The sequence below is a fragment of the Raphanus sativus genome, unplaced genomic scaffold (assembly GCF_000801105.2).
Source record: "Raphanus sativus cultivar WK10039 unplaced genomic scaffold, ASM80110v3 Scaffold1612, whole genome shotgun sequence".
NCBI classification, from domain to species: Eukaryota; Viridiplantae; Streptophyta; class Magnoliopsida; order Brassicales; family Brassicaceae; genus Raphanus; species Raphanus sativus.
In genome coordinates this window covers 1-20,681 of record NW_026616921.1, presented here as the reverse complement: position 1 = coordinate 20,681, position 20,681 = coordinate 1, and the positions used below count along the sequence as shown (strand labels likewise).

Below are 20,681 nucleotides of genomic sequence, written 5' to 3'. Positions count from 1 at the left end.
GTTGATTTAAAACAAATCAGACTCATATATTTACAGAATTTTTTAAAAATGCTAATTTTAAAAATTAAAAATTACTAATTTTTAGATAATGTTATTATATTTTTGATTTTTGATTTTTTTATTTTTAATGGTAAAACCCTTCAACTATGTTTAATTAATATAAAAATCTCTAAACTAAAAATTTATCGGTAGTAATGATAATTATAACCGGCTAAGATTTAATTCATTAAATAAGATTAGTTTGGAAGTTATTTCGTTAAATACTTAGTTCGAGGAGTTTTACCCAGAACAAACTTCCTAATATTAACTGCCATGATCTTCGGGTTTTTTCCACACATCTAGACGTATTTCTGGATGAAGATGATCAAATATTGTTATTTTTCACTGTATTAAATATTTTATACCACAGACTCTAAATTCAAACTAATTGTTTGGCATATTTGTAGTGTTGGGATGGGTTCTTACGAGTTTGCAATTGTAATTTTCCGATCATTTATGTAATTTAAGTTATTTTGTTAATAAAAATAAAATTTTGATCCGCATATACAGATTTATGTGCGCATAAAATTTTGACGCCTTGTATATGAATGAGTACTATATCATTTTTTTTTCTTTTCGTCATTGAATTAAAAAAAATTATGTATCAAAACGTTAGGAAAATAAAGAAAATTTTGACTGATTAACCGGAACACACCCTATCTAGTCAAACGTTTATTTGAAAAAATAATGAAAATTAATCATCAGTTAGTGGTATTATCTATGATATATAATACTATTAATTTTAGGTAAAGATAAAATGTAATACTCACATCTATATATCATACCATATATGATTGACATCATACATAAAAATGCGTGAAAGTATCATCATCCATACGGGACCATACCCATCAAAGTTACCGTACGCATTATCATCTTCGATATACATATTGTACCCAAACAAATGTATGAAACATGGAAGGTTCACAATACGTGGAACAACAATATTACGTACTAGTTTTTTTCAAAAAAAAAAACAATATTACGTACTATGTAAAAAAACATAGCACTAAAATAGCTTTCTTTTTCCAACTTCTCACGTGAAGGGTACTAGTGGCGAACGTCATTCAAATTCGCCCACACCCACCATATAACATATTCTCACTCCCTTATATATACATATGTACGCACACTTCGACAATACACCCAAAAAAGCGTCTTAAACGGAGAGAAATGTACAAGTAATGTGCCTGATCTCCACCTTTATCAACCATTTAATGTGATTACCTTGATTTTTTATATATACTGCAAAGAAGTGAGAATCCAACTCTTTTACAAAAAAAAAAAGTGAGAATCCAATCTCACAATTCCACCCTTAAAGTCGAAGCGAGATTGTGAGAATATTCTGAGTGTAGTTATATATCTCCGAGATGGGTTTGAAGGATACAAAGGATGGTACTTCTTTGCCACGACCGTCCGGTAGTTTCTCCAAAGCTACGCCACCACCGCAGGAGATAGATGTTGTCAATTCGTATAATCTGAAAAGTACGTCGGGTTCTTTTTCGGATGGTGAGAAGGTTGAGAAAAAGCCTGGAGGCTGGAGAGCCGTTACGTTCATTTTAGGTATAACTTGTTTGGTACATGAACGTATTTATCTTAGTTAACCTAATCCTTGATCTCTCTCTCATTTTTTTCCATAACTAATTGCACATATAATGAATTCTAGAAATAAGTGAATATATACATTATTATAGAACCTTGTCATATGTATTATTAGGCGTTTCAAGATCACGTTTTTGCCTAAGTCCTTTCATATAATAGGCAGAAAAAGAAAGGGGAATTATATATAGTTATCATATTTGTTGTTAGTTAATGCAAAAAGGAGAAGCAAAAAATGGGTGTATATTTTTTTTTAAAAGGGTGTATAATATTTTCAACCGATCAATAATTATTATTTAAAACTAAGCTTTTCTTCAAAAAACTATATCATACTACTATATTCTTGTAACCGTCCAGCATGTTTGACACTCGTCCATTTAACCACTTTATAATCGAAACGGAAAGAAAACGGTTACATAATTATTTTTAAAACGTATCATGTTTGTTAGTTTATTTGCTGACAATTTAAAAATAAAATGGATTAAAACAGGAAATGAGACGCTTGAGAGACTGGGAACGATTGGGTTGTTGTCAAACTTCATGGTGTATCTAACCAGAGTGTTCCACTTAGAACAAGTCGACGCTTCAAATGTCATCAACATTTGGTCAGGTTTCACCAATCTCACTCCTCTAGTCGGCGCGTTTATCTCAGACGCTTACGTCGGCCGTTTCAAAACCATTGCTTTCGCCTCATTCGCCACCCTCCTCGTAAGTCTTAGTTTTCAATTTACTTTAAATCATAAGCTAATGCTTCTACAAACATACACTTACGTATGAAATAACATTATTGACTCACAACATACTAACTCTAGGTCGAAAATTCTATTCACACAAACTAATGTGTCTACTAACACTTACGTATGAGCTACCTGATACTTAGTATACTAGTAACTGGTATATGATCTTATGTGGTGAAGATACATGATACTTGGCACATAGTTTCATCACGCACGTGGAAGCGACAAGGTAACTACGTTAGCACAAAGACAAACTTTATTTAATATATTGAACAAAAATTATAATAGGAAAACTTCATAAAATAGTTCTCTGTGTCTTTTTTCCTATTTATTGCCTCTGTATTGTACGAAAACGCACGAAATTATAGAGGGACCACGAAGCTATCGAGGACGATAAGGCCGGTCTATGATGTGAATCATATGAAGAAAAGCATTCCTTGGTACAGAAATTGTTGTCGGTACATAACTCGGGCTTACTTTATATATCACCCAAATAATTTTTATAAGAAAACTGTTAATGGTTGTTTTGATAAAAAAGAGTTTGATTAATTGTACACATTCCATTAAAGAAGTTACGTAATACAACAGAGTTTTATCGTGAAAAAAGAGAAGTCGACGAAAAGGAAGATCAATGTACAAGTGGTCGATTTGATAATGAGAGTGTCCAATAATTAAATCTCCACATGATATATAGCTAACTGAAAGATGTGTAGATTTGGTCTATTACAGTGACGTAACGTAACGTATAAAATAGTTACTTTTTTAATGTCTCACTCATTATTATAGCATTATGAGTGCAACTACTTTTTAACTTCTCTTTATTTTGTCTTTTGTTTTTGCCTTTTTCATAGTTATTTAAATTAAGGAACCTAAACTGTTACCATTGACAACTCATATTACTATATCGGGATTACAACAAAAATATGATATAGGTTCTACATCATAATCAGCTTGTCACCAACTCGTACATAAGCAAAGTAATATCACCTTACGATCATTTAAAGTCGAACCTAACTAAGACTAGTGTTAATTAAATTTTTGTTTGTATTTGATTTCATAACTTCAACCTGTCTAACAATATTGTTTTTCTTTCCATGTACTCAACTAAAGTAGTATCACATAACTTCACTTCAACCTGTCTCATATAATGAAGTCAAATCTAATTAATATTATTGTTAACTATATTAATTATTTGATTGTATCTGATCGCCTAACTTCACTCTATGTCAAGTTAGTAATTGTTTGCCTTTTCAAGATTAAATAATAACACTATTTAATTCACTTTCAAGGTATAGATAATCATAATAGTGATTAATATAACTAATGAAAACGAATAGTGAGTTAATTAGTAATGTATAATCAATCATTTAAAATCTACAGGGACTAGTGACATTGACACTCACAGCATCGCTTCCTCAACTCCACCCAGCAACATGCAACAGCAAAGATCCAGTCAGTTGCGGCGGTCCGAACAAGCTCCAGTTCGGAATCTTGCTATTAGGTCTCGGTTTCCTCTCCATAGGAAGTGGAGGAATAAGACCATGCAGCATCCCTTTTGGTGTTGACCAGTTTGACCAACGAACAGAAAAAGGGATTAAAGGAGTGGCCAGTTTCTTCAACTGGTATTACATGACTTTCACTATAGTTCTGCTTATTACACAGACCGTGGTCGTGTATATCCAAGACCAAGTCAGCTGGGTCATCGGCTTTAGTGTACCCACTGGACTCATGGCATGTGCGGTTGTTATGTTTTTCGCCGGAATGAAGCTTTATGTCTACGTTAAACCTGAGGGAAGTATATTCTCTGGTATAGCTCAAGTTGTCGTGGCAGCTCGTAAGAAGCGAAAGATGAAACTCCCTGCGGAAGATGACGGCACTGTGACCTACTATGACCCGCCAGTCAAAGATAGCGTGTTATCCAAGTTACACCATAGTAACCAATTCAGGTACTTTTTTGTGCATTTAGGTTTTGACTTATAAATTACATGGTTTCTTTTACTGAATATACGTTCTATATAAATTATTTTTTATTTTTCCAAAAAAGAAAATTGAGTGTGTTATTTTCAAAATAATATGTACTGTTTTAATACAAGTTTGGTCAACTTTTTGCATGTCTAGCAAATAAACACATCTTAAATTATAATCTAACTGAAATTGCATAAAATTAGGTTTCTAGACAAAGCGGCGGTGATAATAGAAGGTGACCTAACACCCGAGGGAGTTCCGGCGAACAAGTGGCGGCTATGCAGCATTCAAGAAGTGGAGGAAGTAAAGTGTTTGATCCGAATAGTTCCTGTTTGGTCGGCCGGAATAATCTCGCTGGCTGCAATGTCACAGCAAGGAACGTTCACCGTCTCTCAAGCGTTGAAAATGGACCGACATATGGGTCCCAACTTCGAGATTCCGGCAGGTTCACTCTCCGTCATCTCTCTCCTCACCATCGGCGTCTTTCTTCCCCTATACGACCGCGTTTTAGTCCCGTTCTTCCGCCGTATCACCGGCCATAAATCAGGTATCACACTCCTCCAACGTATCGGGACAGGCATCGTTTTCGCTATCCTTTCCATGATCGTCGCCGGGCTAGTGGAGCGCATGAGACGCATACGCTCCATCAACGCCGGAGATCCGGCAGGTATGACTCCGATGTCGGTGTTCTGGCTCTCTCCGCAGCTAATCTTGATGGGACTATGCGAAGCGTTTAACATCATTGGACAGATTGAGTTCTTCAACAGTCAGTTTCCGGAGCACATGAGAAGCATCGCTAACTCTCTCTTCTCTTTGTCCTTTGCCGGCTCGAACTACCTTAGCAGTTTGATAGTGACGACGGTTCATAAATTCTCCGGTGGTCATGACCGTCCTGATTGGCTGAACAAGAATCTCAACGCGGGAAAGTTGGACTACTTCTACTATCTGATTGCGGTTTTGGGTGTGTTTAATCTGGTTTACTTTTGGTATTGTGCTCGAGGATACCGGTACAAGGTTGGTTTACAGATGGGAGATTTCGAAGAGAACAAGAGTTTCTCTGATGTTGAGATGAGTTCCAAAAAACAGCTGAAGTGATTTAATAATGTGGTTAGGAGCAATAAAAAGATGATCGATGTTGTTTTATAATTATGACAATGTATCTATTGTGTAATATATAAGAACTAAATTCTAAGTATAACCAGAGTTTCTTATCATTTAATATTAACATAATCTGATATATAATTAACTCCTGAAAGATTTATAAAATTAACCTTTAATAGAATGACACATTGCAAAGTAGTCCCTCATCGTTTTTTGAAGTCTTTTATATGATAGACTTTTCTCACCTTAGTTCTATTTTTTTTTCTATATCGTTTTCTCCTTTTTATTTGTTTAATTATTTCTATTGTGAAAGATTTGGTAAGAAACCAAAGGATGAAATAATATTTTGAAAACCGAACTGATTTGTTTTGTAGCAAAAACCGAACTGAATATTGATTTGAAAAGAAAAGAATATCGACTTGGGACTTTCATTGAAATTTTTATTAAATAAGGTATATATGTGAAAACAACAATTTAAATGCTTAAAACTTATATAATATGTCATTAAGGAAAAAATATAGAATTAGATAATGGTAATACTATGTTATATAAATGACAATAATTATATATATGATCAGTTTACAAAAAAAGAAAGATAACATGATCACTCATATAAAATAAATTAACAACAAAGGAAAACATATAAAGATATTTAAAAATAAAACTAAAAGCAGATGAAGGCACATAAGTGATATAACGACGGAACAAGGAAATGCATAATGGAATTGTTAAATATAATTTAAGTAATATACATCATAAATAATCTAAAGATACTTTATCTTAACAAAGGGATGGTTTTGGAACTGCTATTTGGAAGATAAAAAAATAGAAATAAAAATTTAAATCATTATCCGAAATTATGCATACGATTTTAAAATCTTAACTGATAGAAGATAAGGTTGTATGTTTTGCCTACCAAACTATTGTAAACTTGTTTAAATTTAATATCTTATGTCAAATATTGCCTAGACTAAAACTAATATTCATTATCTCATAGATTATAACATATTTACGTATTTTAAGTGATTTTTCACTTCTCACTCATTTTTAAATTACTTGTAGTTATTTTATTTGTTCTTTTCAAATAATTTGATTTCATTTATTAAAAAAATATAAAACAAAACTTACATATTTTTAATTTTTATTACATCTTTCTTTTTTCACTTTCCTAACTACTTCATTAATTATATTTATTTTACGTGTTAATCATAATAATTTCATAAGTTTGAATGAAATAATTGATAAGAATTTAAATCGGTTAATAAATAATTTTTTACAGAATCAATTATCCAAATACCCATTCAAATATGGATCATATATTTTATCGGTTTTTTATTTTGTTTAAAATAAACTCCATACAAATATTATAAATTTCTGGACAGTGTTCAAGTCGGTATTTCTAAATCCAAATAGATTCATATGAATCTTTAAATATCCAAATAACCTATATGTTTACAAATATTATCAAACAATTTATTGAAAAAATAAAAATAAAAATCCGTACGAAAGCTCTAGTTAATTACTATTTTAGTAGTAGTAAAAAACAAACAATAAATCCAAACCATATCTGAATTAAGTAAATAACCTATTATGTTTATATTGTATTATTATGTTAACTGAATATTAGATCCACAACATATTTCAATTAAGCAAACAATCTATCATGCATATTGTGTGTCTGCCTTTTTGCGACATGTATTCCATCATTTTGTGCAGAAAGAAAAAAAGTATTCCATCATTCATTTCATCTACACTGATTTCCGTTTTATATTCTTGTTCGCCTTAAGCCTTTAACTTTTACCAAGAAATATATAAAATTAAAAGGAAGTTTTCATCAAAAAACAAAATACTAAGGTTACCTAATTAAAATCATAGGCTAAGAGGAGAATCATATATTTTGGAGATCTGTATTCCTTCTTTTCAAACAAATTCACGGACGTAAAAAAAGTCAAAAACAACTGCTGCCTCCTTTATAAGTAAGAAAACAAAAGTCGCACTGGGGGAGAAAGATAAAAAATTTTGCACTAGCAAGCAGCACTTGGGAGAAAGAAAAAAGGACCTGTGGAATCTTAGTATGTTGTTTTATCACACCTCAAACTTGCCTTTTGATCAAACTTTATATCACGTTGAATTTATTGTGTGCTTGCACAGTATACTTTTTCTAATTCTAGGATTTATTTAATATTTAATACATGCGATCAATTTAGAGTAAACAACAAAGTAAAAGAATTAGCAACTGGTAAGCTTCAACCAACTCATTGTATTTTTTGTCGGCAATTCATTGCTATTCATTGGTTACATTTTACCTAGAAATATTTTAAAAGACAAAATGATGTTTTATTGAAACTTGGAAATTAGTATAGAATTAGTATAGACTGGTTCGAGATTATCCGTTGATCAAAAGAAAAAGTTGGTAAGCGTCTTTAGAATTTCAATTACAAATTTGGAGTCTTCAAGAACTCAATCAAGACAACTTGATCTTAAAGTGCGACTTAATATTTTATTAAAGTGGGTTCTCAAAAATACTTTTGTTGGAATAGCTTTGTGCGACGACATGTACATTTAGAGCCAATAGATATTATAGTGTACAAATTGGTTGCCGTTTAAGGCCACTAGGTCCACAACAAGAATATCTGAGGTTATAAAAGCCAACTCTTCCTCTCACCTTATGCTCACAGTAAAAGAGCAACTCTACTTAAAACTATTTGCTCCTTTCGACAGAGAGATAAAACGAGACAATGGGTGCTAATGTTTCTTCGCCAGACCAGAGATATTCAGTGACGTCCGACCTCCCTTCCAGGAGGCCATGGACACCTCGCTTCGAGTCCCAGATTTCTCCTTACAAAGTCAACATCCCCCTTATTGTGGAAATCAAGAACAAGAATCAGTGGAAATCTCGACTCAACGCTCTCAAGGACACCAACAAGCTGGTAACGTATTATTTCATGCGCTTTCTAACGTAGAATATTTCTACTTTTTCTTGAGATTTCTTGTGCTACAATGGTGGAGGTTTATATTTTACTAGGATTAGTTTGAGTATATCATAATGCATCCAATTCTGGTATTAAATATATAGCTGTTGATCGAGTTCACGGCCAAATGGTGTGGACCTTGTAAATCCCTTGAACCGAAGGTTGAAGAGTTGGCGGCTAAGTACACCGATGTTGAGTTCGTGAAGATTGATGTCGATGTGTTAATGGTAATACTTAATCAATCCGTTTGCTTTCCTCTTCTTCTTTCTCAAAGTCCGAAGAACATCATTGAAAATATGTCAACAAAATTTTATGTTGGCTTTGAGTTCTAAAATAACAATTACTTGAATGCAGAGTGTGTGGATGGAGTATAACCTTCATACTTTGCCTGCTATTGTATTCATGAAGAGAGGCCAAGAAGTAGACAGAGTTGTGGGTGTTAAGTTTGATGAATTAGAGAGGAAGCTCCAGAAATACGCACAATCCTTCTGAAAAATATGAAGCTTTTACTTGCATACCAAACAAAGCTCCTCATGCATGATCACCTTATGCCAAGAATAGTATGCTACTATATATAAATAAGTGTAGCTCCTCATGCTTAATTACCTAAGACAAGAATAGTATGCTGTTATGTATAAATAAATGTTTGAACGTAGATTCAACAAATGAACACAATTTGTGTGATATAAGGAATTGGAAGTTGGTTTTCCATGTACGTTTCTGTCTCGTGTAATAAATTTATGACTACTGGTTTGTATGGTTTATATATCTTTCTTTGTTCTCCCCCCTCCCCCCCAACAACCTTAGTTTCTACATATTGTTAATTTATTTTGATAAGCTGATGCCCTTAGGTCGCGCAAATCTTGATTTTAGGAGTGGTCAGCTTTAGGATTAGCAATGGAAATGAGCACATGACAAAAATTTCATATAAACCACTGATTTCTTTTCTGAAACCAGGGGCGAAGGCATCACATGCACCCATAATTTTTCTGAAAATCAGTGTATTTTTTCACTAATATTTGTATTTGTCCACCAAAATTTTTAATTTTATACACTAGTGCACCCAATAATGATCACTTCTGGATACGCTCCTGTCTGAAACACTACAACATAATAAAGAATTAGCATCATCTTTGATCACACGCATAAACAACAATAACATAAGAAATTAAACATGATAGTTTTTCAAAAGAAGATGACAGCGAACTCAAAACAAGCTTGAATTCATTGAAGGACTGAAGTAGTCTTGATTCAAGATCAGACCAGATGAAAGATCGAACAGCTGGAAGATAGTCAAATAAAGTCCTGAGGTTGAGAGCCAACCCAGGACTGGCTCATATACAAGGGCGAACAGTGCAACTGCCTCGGGGTTCATGATATTAAAGGTCCAATTTTTTTTAATTTTCTATAGAGATAATGATGAGATATACGAGATAATGACATAACTTGTATTAGATATACTCATATCCCTGTAATATAAGAATCTATAGACTCTCGATACCTGTATATATACTGATCTTGGTACATGAATAAGATCAACACTTTCACATTATTATATGGTATCAGAGCAATACGATCTCTGACCTATTCTCTAACGCTTCCGCACTCTAAAATTTTTTTTTACGCCTTTGATCTATACTTATCATGGCTACTACTACTTCATCTTCTACTTCTACCAACACCGAATCGGTTACTTCAACTCCTACCACCGAAGCGCTTACTTCGGATTCTATATACTACCTCCATCCCTCTGATAACCCTGGATCCTTGATCACACCTGTGATCCTTAAAGGAGACAATTATGCTGAATGGGCTACAGAGTTTTGGAACTCTCTCCAAGCCAAGAGGAAAATAGGGTTCATCGATGGCTCCATACCTAAACCGTCCTCGAACCCTGATCTTGCTCGTTGGATCGCCTCCAACTCCATGATAGTTGGATGGATCCGCACCTCTATTGACCCTACGGTTCGTTCTACTGTAAGCTATGTACCTGATGCTCTGCAACTTTGGGAATCTCTCAAGAGCCGTTTCTCAGTCAAGAACAGCGTACGTAAACATCTTCTCGAGAACGAAATCACCAACTGCAAGCAAAACGGTGATTCTGTTCTTAGCTACTACGGACGCTTGTCCAAATTGTGGGAAGAGATTCAAAGCTTTAAATCTTCTCATGTTTGTACCTGCGATGCTTCATCTCACATTGAGAAAGAACGAGAAGATGCAAAGGTCCACAAGTTCCTCTTTGGTCTTGATGAATCTCGCTTCAGCTCCATTCGTTCTCAGATCATTGATGAAGAGCCATTACCAGATGTTAATGTTGCCTACTCTCGCGTGATTAGGGCGGAACAACACCTCCTTTCTATGCGCGCTACAGAACACAAGCAAGATGCCATCGGTTTTACTACTAAAGCTGACTCTCCACCTGCAATGAACCGAAGTCGTGATCCCAACAGATCCTGCACGCACTGCAATCGTACCGGTCACGAGGCTTCTGAATGCTTCTTACTTCATGGGTATCCCGATTGGTTTAAAGAACAGAGCCGATCTTCTCCTCAATCTCAGCGCGGTCGTGGAGGTCGCAATAGCTCTACTAGTGGTCGCGGACGTGGTCGCTCTCCCACAACTCGTTCTGCACCTAACACTATGTCTGCAAACTCAGTTGCATCCTCGGATCAAATCTCGGCCCTGATCAGCCTCCTCCAGAATCAACAGTCTCAACTTTCTACGGAACGTATGTCGGGTAAACCATCTATATCTGACGTTATCATTGATACAGGGGCGTCTCATCATATGACTGGCGATCTCTCACTACTTCGTGATGTTCATGAGACCTCCCCTTCGATGGTGAAATTCCCTAACGGTCGTACATCCAAGTCAACAAAAGCTGGAACCTTGTCGTTGAACTCGCAGTGCTCCCTACTAAACGTGTTATACGTTCCGGATTTTGATTGCACTCTCATCTCTGTTTCTAAACTTCTTAAACAGACTGGATGTATTGCAGTTTTTACTGATACCTTATGCTTTTTGCAGGACCGTTTCACGAGGACCCTGATTGGAGCCGGTGAAGAACGAGAGGGTGTGTATTACTTTACGGGAGTCACGATTGCACAGTCAAATCGCACTGGAAAGGACAGAACATCTTCTTCAGTACTTTGGCATCGGCGTCTTGGACATCCCGCCTTTTCTACTTTATCTTCTCTACCGGTTTTAAATAGTTTAGATGGCGATTTTTATCATTCTGATTCATGTGATATTTGTTTACTCTCCAAACAAACTCGTGAGGTTTTCAAAGAAAGTTCTAATAAAGCAGTTGCACCTTTTGATCTTGTTCATTGTGATGTTTGGGGACCATATCGCACACCTGCTTCTTGTGGTTCAGTTTACTTTCTTACCATAGTTGATGATTACTCAAGAGCTGTATGGATTTACCTTATGCTCGAGAAATCAGAAGTTGCCTCTATACTCAAAAACTTCTGCGCCATGAGTGTTCGTCAGTTTAGTCGCCAAGTGAAAACTTTCCGAACAGATAATGGTACTGAATTCATGGTTCTAAAAAGTTTCTTTCGCCAGGAAGGAATCCAGCATCAAACCTCTACTGTGGATACACCACAACAAAATGGAAGGGTTGAGAGAAAGCACCGTCATATTCTTAATGTTGCTCGATCTTGTCTCTTCCAAGCTCAACTACCTGTAACATTTTGGGGTCAAGCCATTCTCACAGCTGCTCACCTTATAAATCGCACACCCACCAAACTCCTCAATGGCCTAACTCCCTACAAACTACTTCATGGTTCTCCTCCTAAACATGACACTCTACGAGTCTTCGGGTGCTTATGTTATGCTCAACGGCGACCTCGTTCCTCTGATAAGTTTGCTGCTCGCAGTCGCAAATGTCTCTTTGTCGGATACCCATACGGCAAGAAGGCATGGAATGTGTACGATATTGAAGACAACGTGTTCTTCACGAGTCGCGATGTTGTTTTTCTTGAAGATCAATTCCCTGGACTTCCTTCCCAGCAAGACCATCTGATCCCGCCTCAACCTAACCCCGTATATGATGATCTCCTTCCCTTACCATCTCCTGTTCAGTCCACTACTACTACTCCTACTTCCCAAGATACCTTACGAAACACGTCTCCTTCTAGGATCCCTCATACCCTAACCCCTCCTGCTGAAACAATTCTCCCACCTTCTACCACTTCTCCCCCTACAGTATCACTACCAGAACCTAATACTACGACTAACGTTCCTACTCCTCCTATAACTACTATCTCTACTACAACTCCTCCTATCACTCCTGCCCCAAATACTACTCTTGACGCCTCTACACCTCCCATCCCTACCTCTCCTCTTCCTTCTCCGACTACTACTACTGCTGTTGAACCGGCACCTGCTGAACCTTCTTCTCCTGGTCTTCCTCAAGTACTCGGACGTGGTCATCGTGAGCGCAAACCTTCTGTTCTGCTTAAAAACTATGTGGTCAACACTGTCGAAAAGAATACACACACTCTCGCTCATCCCGACTCCACTCTGGCCTCGTCTACGGTCTCAGGTAAAACCCTATACCCGATTGCAAACTATGTGTCTGACGCTAAGTTTTCGCCTAGTCACAAGGCATTTGTTGCAGCTATTACCTCTGCCGTTGAACCACGAAACTATGCAGAGGCTGTTGAACTAGAAGAGTGGCGAGACTCTATGGTTGACGAACATGATGCTCATGTTGAAAATGGCACATGGGACGTTACAACTCTACCTCCTGGCAAGAAGGTGATCGAAAGTATGTGGCTCTACAAAATTAAATATCACGCCAACGGTAAACCTGCACGTAACAAATCCAGACTCGTTGCGTGTGGTAATCGTCAGCGTGAAGGCATCGACTACACAGACACTTTTGCACCTGTTGCTAAATCTACTACAGTTCGTACACTCTTGAAAGTGGCTGCAGCTAAACAATGGGAAGTGCACCAAATGGACGTTCACAATGCCTTTCTCCATGGTGACTTAAAAGAAGAAGTCTATATGAGACTTCCTCAAGGGTTCCGAGGCTCTGATCCCACTAAAGTGGCTCGCCTTAGGAAATCTATTTACGGTCTCAAGCAGTCTCCCCGATGCTGGTTCTCCAAGCTCAGTACTGCTCTGAAATCGTATGGCTTTACTCAGAGCAAACCAGATTACTCTCACTTCTCTTATATACGCGGCAACATCAATCTACACATTCTTGTTTACGTTGATGACTTCCTGATCGCTTGTAACGACATCTCTACCTTACAAAAGTTCAAAAACTATCTCTGCAAGTGCTTCCATATGAAGGATTTGGGCAAGCTTAAGTACTTCCTTGGCATCGAGGTTGCACGAAACAGAGAAGGGTTCTTCTTATCACAACGCAAATACGCTCTTGACATCATTGCTGACTCGGGTCTTCTTGGTTGTAAGCCCGCGAGTACTCCGATGGAACTCAACCACAAACTGGCGCTTGCTACAGGCAAACCTCTGGTTGATCCTGCTCCTTATCGTCGCCTTATTGGACGGCTAATCTACTTAACTTTCACCCGTCCAGAACTCTCTTACTCCGTTCACATATTGTCCCAATTCATGAAGTCACCTCTCCAGGAACATTGGGACGCTGCTCTTCGTGTCGTCCGATACTTAAAAGGATGCCCTTCTCAAGGGATTCTGTTATGCTCTGACTCTGACTTGCTCGTCGCGTCTTACTGCGACTCGGATTGGAGTGCTTGTCCTCTTACTCGCCGGTCGTTGAGTTCCTACATTGTTCTCCTTGGCAACTCTCCTGTCTCGTGGAAGACTAAGAAACAAAACACAGTCTCTGCGTCGTCTGCCGAAGCAGAGTATCGGTGTATGGCTTATACTTTGCGTGAACTAAAATGGATGAAACGCATTCTCTCAGCGTTCGGCATTTCTCATAAGAGCCCAATGCGTCTGTTCTGCGACAGTAAATCGGCCATCCACATTGCTCAGAACCCAGTCTTCCATGAACGTACCAAACACATCGAGAATGACTGTCACCAAGTACGCGATGCTGTTGAAGAGAAGCTTATTACTACAGAACATATCTCTACCAAAGAACAACCTGCAGATCTTCTCACTAAATCGTTGCCGACTACTACATTTTCATATCTCTTGTCCAAGCTGGGGATCGTTGACATCTCTCCTCCAGCTTGAGGGGGGGTATAGAGATAATGATGAGATATACGAGATAATGACATAACTTGTATTAGATATACTCATATCCCTGTAATATAGGAATCTATAGACTCTCGATACCTGTATATATACTGATCTTGGTACATGAATAAGATCAACACTTTCACATTATTATATTTTCTTTAACAATTGCTTTTAAAATATAGTTTTAAGAAGAAAAATAAATTTACATGTATTCTAATATTTTTATTTGTATGTTTTATATCCAAATTTAATAAATATACATGTATTCTAATTTTTTTTATTTTATATGTTCTTATATCTAAATTTAAAAACTTTCTATACAATACAGTTTTTCTAAAAAAAATATGATTATGTTTTTTTTTATTATTAAAGAGCCTAAAATAATTTTTTGCCCAATGGCCCCTATAAACTATGAGCAGGCTCTGAGCCAACCTTCACATACAAGAAAAAGTGAAGTAGTTTTGATTGCATCTTTAGTTCCATATAGACCACTACATAACATAAAGTTAAACTATTAATCGGATACAAACCGGTAAATAAAGTTAAACTATTAATAATCGGATAAAAACGCAAGAACATTCTTTCATAGAAAGAAGATACGGCGTTAGATTGTTGTTTTCAATATAGAAGGATGGTGAAAACGGAGCTGCACCCGGTAAAAACATCAATAAAATCTTCAAAAAGGATTTATAGCAATACGCACAAAATAGAGACCCCGGTGAACAGAAAATCTCTAGGGTACTAGCCAAATCTATCAAACCCCACAATAGGCTGTGTCAAAGAGTTTACCATAAAAATGGGTTTTGGTGAACTAGAATACTGTTGGATAGATCTCTAATATATAATGGGCCAAGCCCATTCAAGAGATCCTTTCCATCTCGAGCAAACATAGTAGTGGATCTGGACGATGAGATGACCGCTGGAAGCACTATGTTGGAGAGGATTAGAACGGTCATTGAACAGAATCCACAAGAGCAAAGGCTGCAGCACCATGATGATGATTGAGTAAAAAACATTTTTAACAAGACTTGCGCAATGTTCCAGAAAAAAGAAGCAAGACTTGCGCGATTATGCTTGATCCCTTTAAAGTCATTAATTGATAGTTGATTAAAAAAATCTTCTAATAGCATCATCATTTCTTGATGGCAAATGTTCACATATAAAACTTAAATGATTTGTTCAAAAGAAGTATAGTTTGTACAATAAAATGAAAAATTAGCACCGACAATAATAATATATCAATACATTTTATATTTAACGCCCTTATCTAATGGAACCGAGGACCAATCTTTAGCCTTTTGGTCAACACTATATCTCAATGTGAGCTAATACTTTGACCCCTATTGCATACACAACACACAGCATGCAGTTAATTGGATTGCGTCTGTACACGCAACAACAACATCCATGCTAGTCTCTTCCCTCGGCGACTGCGTCAACTGTTCCACCCTTCAGATTTCGGCCGCGAGTCAGCCAACTAGTCAACACAAAATTAAGAAAATGTTAAAGATGACAATTCTGAAACTTCATACAGTATATATAGTTAAAAATATATGTCTATAGTAAATAAGTAATTGGGAACATTATCTGAATACAAGTTTGTGATCCGCTTGGTCTAAAAGAAGTTTCGAGATTTCGAAATATTATCAATTATTGGTGGATATCTGATCAGTCTCGTTATTATTATTTTATTTTCAACTTCTGACTGAAAACAAATAACAATTCGGATAGATAGATAATTTGTCTAGTCTTAAATAACAATACCAACCTCTTCCACCGATTTCTCTGAAGTGGTCTTAGACATGGGAGGACCTGACAGCCTCATATGTTGCGGAGGAGTAGTCGCCAGAGCTAGAGCCGGAGACGTCGTTTCGACCAAGATCTCGATGACATCAACATCCCACAAGGACGAGTTCGAACTCTGACGAGAGTTATGAGTGACTGAGTTACGCCACGGAGGAAGTCCACCATTAGCTCGGAGGAAGCGACCGTGCCTAGTCTTGAGCTTTACTTTTGATCCTTCTCTCACCGGCTCCCACTCTACGGACGAGTCAAGCCCACTCGGTTTCGACAAAACCACTTTACGTCCCGTGGCACCGAGCAAGAACGGCTCGTTCGAAGCGGTGAGGTAGCTACCGTAGCAACTCTTCAAACGGATCACTTCAAAGGAACCACGAACTGGTTCGACGGTCCATCGAGCTCTCTTGTCGGAACCATTCCTTTCTTGAGTCACCGTCTCCTCGTCCTCGTCCGCCATAAGATACTTTTCGTGGGCGCTACGCATCCTAACGGCTTTAGCGTCATGGAAAAACTCCATTTGCTGATACTATGTTATTATTACTTTCTTCTTGCTGGAACTTAAGCAAGATTTGTTTCATAAAACGAATTGTGAAGTGAACGCATTATTTGGTGTGTATTTAATAATGATTTATTAATGGAGACCAAGTCCAAAGCGGCACACAATGATGTGGACCTTTTCAGTCTTTTTTAAATTAGTTTAATATTCTTAGCAAAAATAATAGTTGAATATTGAATAGTCATGTGATGAAACGAATTTCAGAACTAGCATGGAAAAGTCGTGCTTAATTGACAAGTTTCCAATTTCACCATATCTGTTACTTCCAGTCAGCATATTTATACATCTATAATTACATTTTTTTCTTATAACCGGGAGGAATAGTTACATATTCTTTTACGTATTTTTCCCATTCTTCCCGTTACAACTTGTGTAATCGGAAGAAAGGAGTATTTATCAAGGTACCATATGATGAAATTGAATGGGTAGCAGCACACTATGTGAATCGAACATAGGCAAACGAAAAAGAGAGGTTTGTAATCTACTCCAGTATAATAATGTTATAGCTGTATTATTACGATCCGAGTAAAGACAAAAATATGCAAAAATGTATATAATATATGGTTGGGACGTAAGATATGATTTTTCTTTTTTGTTGGGATATGTTGCCCTGAAGAAATAACAAGAGGTGAGATTGACGAGTGTGGGACTCTCCTTAAGGCTTATCTCAAGGCATGTCCCAATGACAGATCATAAGTAAGACCAACTTGTTACATTTTCTCGCGTCTGTGATACGCTACTCTTATTGTTTACGTATATAGTTGATGTCATGGACCGGACAAACTGGTTTGTGCCGCTTTGAAATCTAACATACTTTCGAGTTTCGTATGTTTGGTTTTGTTCTGAATTTAGAATCTGATCCTTGTTTAGGTTCGCTCGTCAGTATTGGTCCAAGATTAACCAAGAAAAATGTAAAGGCCATCAAATCGGAACGTTTCATAATAATTTGCCTGACTTAACGAAAAATGAATTATAATGTTAATCTTTCGCATGTATACGGATACAACTAAACATGGTTCATAAACACCTTGATATAAATAAACCAAAATCTTGACCAACAATTTTTGAAAGACTTAAAGGACATTCATTGGACCAGCGTGTATCACTCCCACACATGGTTTAACAAAAATTCATTGACACGTATGTATGCGGTGTATGTAAGCTGATTTGAGCCCAGTTCATAATTATAGAACTAAGCTTCTTAGAGTCCAGTATTGTTGGTTTTATTTTAAACTTCTAAATCTGATATCGATTTTGATCCACAGACCATGACTCTGTCCGAGATTTAACCGCAAAGAAAAAAATACAAAGGAAAATGTGGAGAGTGTTTTAGGACCATTTTGATTATAGGTCTGTATAAAACTGCTAGTACTGATGATTAAACAAGTCTAATTGAGTGACAAGGGCTTGTGTTTGCTTAGGACTTGAATAATGCAAAAAGGGAGTTCTTTTCAGAATTTAAAAAATATTTAGATTCGTAATATAATAACACCCATTTGTGGAAATCCCGAGTTTGATACAAAGTCTTTTACCATTCTTTTTCTTTGTCAACTAGTCATTTACAACTGTTTGTGGGAACTCATTTGGTTAATATTGACAATGATAATTAGTCAGTTGATTGTATAGATTGCGAAGGAAAGTATATTATTTGGAGAGAACTTCTATATGATCCTTCTTGGTAGAACTTCATGTCTATATAGTATCCTTCTTAAGATAATAATCTCAAAAACAAAATCAGAACAATTCTTATATGCCAAGAAACCTGCTGATCTCAAGGGCTGGTGTAGAGCCACCCGATGTAACTTTGTTTTTACTAATAACAAAATAAATTGTAAAAGAAAAAAATCCAATCAAATAAACTACATTGTAAAGATGTTGCAAACAAAATGATAAATCGATTAGTTAGACTTTCTGGATTTAAAGTTAAAAACTTTAGACAAGTTCAAGGGCCAATGATTAACCAGTCTCGTGGGAACGCTCCATAATCTCGACCACGTCAACTTCCCAAACCACCCAATCATGCGTAGCGCTCCGGTTCGGTATATCATGCGTAACCGAATTCCTCCAAGGTGGCATTCCCCCATTGGCTCTCAGAAAATTACCGCCGGTTCTACTCTTCAGCTTCACCTTTGACCCATCTGTAACCGGTTTCCACTCTCCCGCCGGATCACCATCTCCGGTCCTCCTCGACTGAACCACCTTATGCCCCGTAGCTCCCAGCATCAGCCGCTCGTTCGAGGCAGTCAAGTATCCACCGTGACAGCTCTTTAACCGAATCAAATCCTCGGAGCCGGGTATCAGTTCAACCCTCCAACGGGCCTCTTTCGATTGCCCGTTCCGGCCCATTACCACACTCTCCTCGTTATCGTCTGCAGTTAAATATTTCTCGTGCGCGCTGCTTCGTAGTCTCACCGATTTGGCAATGCGAAAGATATCAATCGCTGATGAATGTTCGACACTTTTCTTCGGATCCTTCTTCTTTTCAAAAAAATCAAATTCTTAATTAATAATCAAATAGTTTGAATTAATAAAATGTAAACGAAAATATAAAATATAAAATATGTTATAAGTTATTAACAAACCTCTATTGGTTTAGGGGTTGATGTCCCCGACATTGACGGAGTAAACATAAGCTTCGAAGAAGAAACCGACACAGGATCCGACCCGATGGACTCAGAAGATCCAAATGTCGGTGATTCTTTACCCGACGACTCGTGATTTGACTCGTCGTTGACCGCCGAGTTAAAACTCGAAGCCGGCGACGAAAAGCCATCATCGGCGAGCGATACATTCTCGGGACTCTCAACGACCTCGACGGTCCACAAGATCCACTTCTTGTGGGCGTGAGGCTCGTGATCGTGCGTGACGGAGTTCTTCCACGGCGGCGATCCACCGTTCCCGCGCAAATAGTTCCCGTTCCACGACATGAGTTTGACCGGCGGCGAGCCGTAGTCTCCGATCGGCTCCCAGTGGCTCTCGTGCTCAGCCTGACGAAACGGCGGGGTCTGGACGACTTTCTGGCCTGTGACGCCGAGAAGAAACGACGACTCGCTCGCCGTTAGATATTTGCCGTGGCAGCTCTTGAGACGGATGAAATCGGGCTTGCGTGGCACCGTCTCCACCGTCCATACCGATTGCCGTGACGTTCCGTCAGAGCTTTGACGGACGGCTTTTTCGTCGTCGACGGCGAAGAGGTATTTCTCGTGACAGCTGCGTAATCTAACGGAGGAACCTCTGGCGAATAACTCCATTTTCTTTTCCTTGTTTTATGACACGGTTAGATTTTTTTTTTGTTTTTGTTTTGAAATGTTTTGGCCATTATTATATACGCTGTTTTCCGCGTACAAAATTTAGGAGATTATGTGTCCTTCATTACATTATTGTTGTTAAAATATGATGACATTGTCAATAAAATTTCCAGGCTGTTTCATCAATAGTCTCTCGTCCAGATGTCAACATAGCAAAGTTAATCTTCTTTTTATTTCTATGACTAATAAGAGTTTGATACTTTGATTATATAACAAAACATAGAGATTATGTCACTTTTTGTTTGGAACAAGAGATTATGTTATATATTATGAATTTTTAATAGGTCGAAGTGATAAATGACATAATAACTAAATCTCAGGAAAGTTATAAGTAGCAGATTTTTTTTGTAATGTAAAATTTAATGTACACATATCACAAAATGTAACCCAAAATAAATAGATAAAGCTAAAGGAAAATGTC

At 37.2% G+C, this 20,681-nt stretch overlaps 4 protein-coding genes across 5 annotated transcripts; 2 read left to right on the top strand and 2 right to left on the bottom strand.

The window, feature by feature from the left end:
• Positions 1-1,170: 1,170 nt before the first annotated feature.
• Positions 1,171-5,554, top strand: LOC108838538 (protein NRT1/ PTR FAMILY 2.13). Its single transcript, XM_056999109.1, has 4 exons — positions 1,171-1,602; positions 2,129-2,346; positions 3,756-4,321; positions 4,544-5,554. Exons 1-4 carry the CDS (start codon positions 1,410-1,412, stop codon positions 5,433-5,435), a joined length of 1,869 nt encoding a protein of 622 aa, XP_056855089.1. The 5' UTR covers positions 1,171-1,409; the 3' UTR covers positions 5,436-5,554.
• A 2,547-nt stretch (positions 5,555-8,101) lies between these two features.
• Positions 8,102-9,181, top strand: LOC108824005 (thioredoxin H8). Its single transcript, XM_018597332.1, has 3 exons — positions 8,102-8,371; positions 8,518-8,640; positions 8,768-9,181. Exons 1-3 carry the CDS (start codon positions 8,180-8,182, stop codon positions 8,903-8,905), a joined length of 453 nt encoding a protein of 150 aa, XP_018452834.1. The 5' UTR covers positions 8,102-8,179; the 3' UTR covers positions 8,906-9,181.
• A 6,573-nt stretch (positions 9,182-15,754) lies between these two features.
• LOC108828246 (uncharacterized) lies at positions 15,755-17,058 on the bottom strand. Its single transcript, XM_018601872.2, has 2 exons — positions 16,365-17,058; positions 15,755-16,073 (listed from the first exon to the last, which is right to left on the bottom strand). Exons 1-2 carry the CDS (start codon positions 16,911-16,913, stop codon positions 16,032-16,034), a joined length of 591 nt encoding a protein of 196 aa, XP_018457374.1. The 5' UTR covers positions 16,914-17,058; the 3' UTR covers positions 15,755-16,031.
• Positions 17,059-18,674: 1,616 nt separating this feature from the next.
• LOC108828245 (uncharacterized) lies at positions 18,675-20,299 on the bottom strand. Of its 2 annotated transcripts, none has more exons than XM_018601869.2 (2): positions 19,535-20,299; positions 18,675-19,430 (listed from the first exon to the last, which is right to left on the bottom strand). In XM_018601869.2, the coding sequence occupies exons 1-2, from the start codon at positions 20,201-20,203 to the stop codon at positions 18,909-18,911; spliced, it is 1,191 nt and encodes a 396-aa protein (XP_018457371.1). In that variant the 5' UTR covers positions 20,204-20,299; the 3' UTR covers positions 18,675-18,908. The 2 variants fall into 2 exon arrangements, with proteins under 2 accessions (XP_018457371.1, XP_018457372.1); XM_018601870.2 differs by having other exon boundaries at positions 18,675-19,427; positions 19,535-20,298.
• Positions 20,300-20,681: the final 382 nt, after the last annotated feature.

What these genes read in the sequence shown, in the direction of transcription:
- LOC108838538 (XM_056999109.1), top strand. Translation starts at nt 1,410, where the DNA reads ATGGGTTTGAAGGATACAAAGGATGGTACTTCTTTGCCACGACCGTCC. An exon ending in AGCCGTTACGTTCATTTTAG is followed by an intron (nt 1,603 to 2,128) that starts GTATAACTTGTT and finishes GGATTAAAACAG; the next exon opens with GAAATGAGACGCTTGAGAGA. An exon ending in CACCATAGTAACCAATTCAG is followed by an intron (nt 4,322 to 4,543) that starts GTACTTTTTTGT and finishes GCATAAAATTAG; the next exon opens with GTTTCTAGACAAAGCGGCGG.
- LOC108824005 (XM_018597332.1), top strand. Translation starts at nt 8,180, where the DNA reads ATGGGTGCTAATGTTTCTTCGCCAGACCAGAGATATTCAGTGACGTCC. An exon ending in TCAAGGACACCAACAAGCTG is followed by an intron (nt 8,372 to 8,517) that starts GTAACGTATTAT and finishes TTAAATATATAG; the next exon opens with CTGTTGATCGAGTTCACGGC. An exon ending in TTGATGTCGATGTGTTAATG is followed by an intron (nt 8,641 to 8,767) that starts GTAATACTTAAT and finishes ACTTGAATGCAG; the next exon opens with AGTGTGTGGATGGAGTATAA.
- LOC108828246 (XM_018601872.2), bottom strand. Translation starts at nt 16,913, where the DNA reads ATGGAGTTTTTCCATGACGCTAAAGCCGTTAGGATGCGTAGCGCCCAC. An exon ending in CAGAGAAATCGGTGGAAGAG is followed by an intron (nt 16,074 to 16,364) that starts GTTGGTATTGTT and finishes TGTGTTGACTAG; the next exon opens with TTGGCTGACTCGCGGCCGAA.
- LOC108828245 (XM_018601869.2), bottom strand. Translation starts at nt 20,203, where the DNA reads ATGGAGTTATTCGCCAGAGGTTCCTCCGTTAGATTACGCAGCTGTCAC. An exon ending in CAACCCCTAAACCAATAGAG is followed by an intron (nt 19,431 to 19,534) that starts GTTTGTTAATAA and finishes TTTTTTGAAAAG; the next exon opens with AAGAAGGATCCGAAGAAAAG.